This window comes from Perkinsus marinus (assembly GCF_000006405.1).
Source record: "Perkinsus marinus ATCC 50983 genomic scaffold scf_1104296975548, whole genome shotgun sequence".
Taxonomy (NCBI): domain Eukaryota; phylum Perkinsozoa; order Perkinsida; family Perkinsidae; genus Perkinsus; species Perkinsus marinus.
Window position 1 is genome coordinate 77,390 of NW_003200744.1, and position 4,595 is coordinate 81,984.

Below are 4,595 nucleotides of genomic sequence, written 5' to 3' on the forward strand. Positions count from 1 at the left end.
CAGCAAGGCATAAACATCCACTCCACGACGCATGCCTATACTAGAGCATTCATTTCCCGTTGGTAATTCTCCACTGCAGCTTCCTTATCATGTAGTGCCTGCCTCTCTCGACCAAGCTCTGTCCTCAGCTGAGACATCTCCTCACCCGCTCGCCGTCTAGTGGCCGCCAACTACCAGGGCCAACCTCGCTATCAATTGGCTCCTACCATGCCCCACCTCAGCTGACCTTTCCATCAACTCTCGATGCTTATCCGCTACTTCCCTCTCCAACTGTTCCCTCTATACAGAAACTAACTCACCCTAAGGCCCAACTCCTCACCGCATGCTTATGATCCTGCATATCTGTCTCCGCCTTCCTCATTTCTTTCCGAACTTGCTCCGTCTCCATCATCAACTCGGCACACCTATACAACAGACTCTAGAGGGCCCTGAGCCCTTAACTTCTTATAGCTATCGAGTTATGAGATATATCATATACCATTAAAAAGTCCTTCTCAAGCTCTACAGAAACCCAGCTTTTCCAACCGTGCGTATGAAAAGTTATGGGATTTCCCAGCTGTTTCATCAACATCACCCCTAGTTCATTACCGTTCGTTAGAGGCTGCAAGCTCCTTCTGTAGACCTGCCATGTTATCCTTCATGTCGCCAAGCTCCTTTTCATATCGTATCGAGGCTTCCGAGAGCTGCATCAAACACCGTAATAGGTCCATATTGAGGTCTATAGAGGTACTCGTTTGTCAGTAGTAGTCATTTGCCGATTCAACTGCTCTGCATGCTGCTCGTTCCTGAGCTGGAGTATGCCTCCACCACTGCACATACGGCTACATTGCATGTATTCGTTTCTCTTTGTCTGCCACGCCTCTCTCTAAAGCCTCCAACTCCTGCTGCAGTCGAGCCACCTGTGCGAGACGCCATAGGAGGACCACCTTGTCATCTACCTCACTTCAGCCTGATGAGATTCCTCCGCCCGTATCAGCTGCTCCTGTGCCACGCAAGATATACAGCGACAGTTGCTAGCCACAGCGGGGGTAGGAGAAAGATCTGGCCAAGTTAGTGAGCATGCACTACACTAGGCAGATTAGATCAGCCGCCGAGCTCTGCGTATCACCATCATCAATCTGCCTCCCTCGAAAGGGGCTTCCATCATTACTCCTGTCAAGCGTGATCGACCGTTTACTAGGGGACATATCTGCTAGGCTAGCAACGGCAGCTGGTAGTGACAACGCCATATTCTTTGATATGGTGTATGGACCACTGCTTGTGGACTTGCGGCATGCGTTGATACCTTGGGGAGAGGAAGCATCCCAGAATGGACGAGTGTTCCTCTCGAGACAAGTCGTTGACATGTGTGGCCCCTACTAGTCATTCTCTCATTCCTATCAGTCACTTGAGTGATGCCCTGCTGGATCGCGAAGGGAATCGCTAAGCAGGAGCTAGTTCATCAGCTATGATCATCTCAACGATACTACAGTTGCCCGTGAGCTTCACGGTAGTGAGAGTGTGACAACCAGAGTTATTAAGGGCTGAGGCTAGGACCTCCCCACCAGTCGGGCCTAGGGCGTTATGAGATAGGTTCAAGTGACGCAAACTAACGAGAAGGGCAGGACTAGGCCGGGGGGTCTTAGTCGTACGCTACCTCCGGGAGTGCGTAAGCAGTGTAGAAGCAATAGCTTCAGCTCCAGCAGGGCTGATCTGGCATTCTTGCATAGATAGTATACTCAAATCAGGAGCCACACTGAGCGATGAGAGCAGGGACTCAAAGCCTGATGAGTAGAAGAAGAAGAACGATGGTTGGTATAACATTGTTTTAGTATAGTACATTGAGGTGAAGCCTCTCCTAGAGGGTTCCAATCCAATACTATCTCCTTCACATGCCGTAAAGCCTGGCTACTGCGTATGGCATTGCCAAGGTATACAAGACCCTCAGAGTGTATGTTATTACCAGCTAGGTTCAATGAGTGTATCAGCATCTACAATGCCAATGAGCAGACAACTGCCCATCACCATCACGACAATGTCTGTCACCTTATCATTCCCTATATGCCTGAGTGCCTCACAGAGGGCTCTGCATCCCTTAGTCCCAATATACCTATCTGATAGGTCGATAGCTACCGAGGATATGCTGCCATCGTTGGGAGTGCCGGCCGACGACGAGACTAACTCCTCTATGTATCGTCGCACTTGACTCTCGAGCATATCAAACAACTCTACTGTACTAGGCGTCGTTCTTATTAATGTACACTGGTAGTAAAACTCGCGTTTATCAACTGCGTTAACTCCATCACTCTAAGTGCCCATAAGAAACTTCAAATACAATATCATGTCAACGACTCCTTAATGACTGATCACCTCCTCATGCTACTCCGTAGTAAGCCCTGTGGTACACTAGCTACCCTCTTAGATGCCGCCGTGACTGCATCTTCATGATGACCCTCACTATCAGAAGAGGAAGCACTCCCATCACTGCCGGCTGGTGAGTAGCCCTTCGAGCCTGGCCCCAACAGGGAGAACCCAAGAGCCATACCATTCCTTGCACTACGACGACGTTCTAAAACACGACTAATCATAACAAACACCCAACAACCCAAGTACTCGAACCTTTTTCCTGCATATCCTCCTTTACTTTGGCTATGTGTGCCATAAGCGGGTTATAGTATCTAAGGAGTAAATGTAAGCGACCGAACAACGTCGCAAATCCTGACTTCTTCTTCACTTTAGGATCCAACGAGGCGCTGAGCCAGGGAAGTAAAATAATCAAAAAAATTACACCAGCCTGAGAAATGAATATGATAGAAACTGATCAGTAGGAGCACGACAGACCTTTTTCCATTTCTTGTCAACGATAGCTGTGGCGAGCAGAGGCCCCAAGAGCTGCCCCAACAGACTAGCCAGCCAGGCCCTTTTGGCAGGTGAGGCATGTATAGCTCAGCGACATTCAATGTGCCTATGAAAAACAATATCCTACATTGCAAAGTGTCTGACATGTAACTACCAGCTTGGGAGTAGGCGAAAAACATCTGTGCCATGATGCCTACTATACCATTGGTCATAAGAGGTCTACGACCCGACCTAACGACTAGGAACATCATCAATACTACGGGCACTGTATGGACCTGAGCTGAGAACCTCATTCTACTGCACAACCTCGTCTTCTGAGCCCACCCAGTGGTCCATAGCCGCGAATTGGAGTTTGGTCAACTTAACGCCCCTAAGGGCCATCTTTTGCCTCATCATTTCCGTCAAGCCTCTAGCTCCAGCAGTGCGGAAGGCCATACACACACCGAAGCTATTCGATAGCAGAAAAGGATCCTAAACAGTGGAGGCAACTACTAGTCCCACCAGCCAGTATCACACACTCACCCATTGCTCTTGCCTTAGTAGTATTCTCGATACTATCAGAACCCAATTCCAAGATGTATAAGCTTGGAGGTTCTTTCGAAGGAACTTGTTGTTGATAACCTCACTACTGCCTATAAGCACCTCCCATAGTAGAGGGTATTCACAGAAAAAGGCTTACCAGTTAAAGCGAGGTAGATGGCACATCCAAGGGCAATGTTAAGGCGGTCACCAGGGACGAGCTGAAAGGGTATCACAGAGGGCTGCCGATCAGACATACGACCCATCTTCAGAAAAAAGTAAAGCTGAAATCATCCAGTTATTGATCAACACGACCAGAACAGAACAGTGTCATTATTAAGGATATACAGGCCCCGTGCAAAGCATGAGTATTCATAATACAGTAGAGTGCGTCACGAGCTATACCAACAATCAATCAATGAGCAAGATGTGAAAGGCAGGTACTGCTCTCCTAAGCATCACCCCACAAGACCGTTGAAGAGCCAACATCCCCAATCCACATTTCGCCAGGATCCATCACTATTTTGTCCTCCACTACAAAACCGAGAGAAATTACCTGCCTAGCTCCGGTCAAGGCACACACCAGCACCAGATAAGGTTGACCCCAGGGAGACAGAACAAGGGCACTCTCACGACTACTGCAGCTCGCTCGAGTGTTTGAACCTTGACATAGTTGACCAAATGATCACTGGTAATAACCGTTACATCGCTTTCGGAAGAGCCAATATCACTAAGTGTCGTTCCAGAATCTAGGTCCGATAAATCTGCGAAGTTTAATATGATGAGACACTCATGAAAGAGCGTGTAATAACCTACATGCCATCCATGAATACGGTGGAGCCATCACAAGCTGGTGGCCCCCTCGTTGCACTTCTTCCGAGACTGAAACATCTCCTACTGTCAAAGTATGGCGACCGAAATGCAGTACGGTGTCAGACAGAGACACGTAAACTTGATTAGCACAAATCTTCATCTATAAGAATATGAACAACACATATAGAACGACAACCACGATAGATACCACTTTCTGTTCAAGTTCTGTGTTATACAACTGTGCTTACTGTAAGTCGGATCCCTCTATTCCACGAGCGTGGTATATACTATTCTGGACACACTGTACTGGCGATCCAACCTGAATAACAACATGCTTCTGACTGTTTATCCACTATGAAGTTAATGCCTCACTTCAGTAGCTCGACAGAAGTAGGCAACATCATGACAACAAGATGCAACAAATC

At 47.9% G+C, this 4,595-nt stretch overlaps 2 protein-coding genes across 2 annotated transcripts in view; both read right to left on the minus strand.

Moving 5' to 3' along the window:
- Positions 1 to 35: 35 nt before the first annotated feature.
- On the minus strand, positions 36 to 3,623 carry Pmar_PMAR002385 (conserved hypothetical protein; the record flags this gene model as incomplete). Its single annotated transcript, XM_002765343.1, has 15 exons — positions 36 to 170; positions 217 to 279; positions 320 to 404; positions 589 to 683; positions 731 to 785; positions 826 to 899; positions 1,286 to 1,422; positions 1,470 to 1,588; positions 1,637 to 1,763; positions 1,820 to 1,970; positions 2,026 to 2,093; positions 2,993 to 3,113; positions 3,163 to 3,309; positions 3,361 to 3,470; positions 3,518 to 3,623. 15 exons carry the CDS (start codon positions 3,621 to 3,623, stop codon positions 36 to 38), a joined length of 1,593 nt encoding a protein of 530 aa, XP_002765389.1.
- A 947-nt stretch (positions 3,624 to 4,570) lies between these two features.
- The window catches only part of Pmar_PMAR002386 (conserved hypothetical protein), a gene marked incomplete at both ends in the record, with an annotated part of 648 nt that continues 623 nt past the window's right edge, over positions 4,571 to 4,595 (minus strand). The window contains one exon of the mRNA XM_002765344.1: positions 4,571 to 4,595. This exon is cut by the window's right edge and continues 4 nt beyond it. Coding sequence (XP_002765390.1) covers positions 4,571 to 4,595 — 25 coding nt within the window.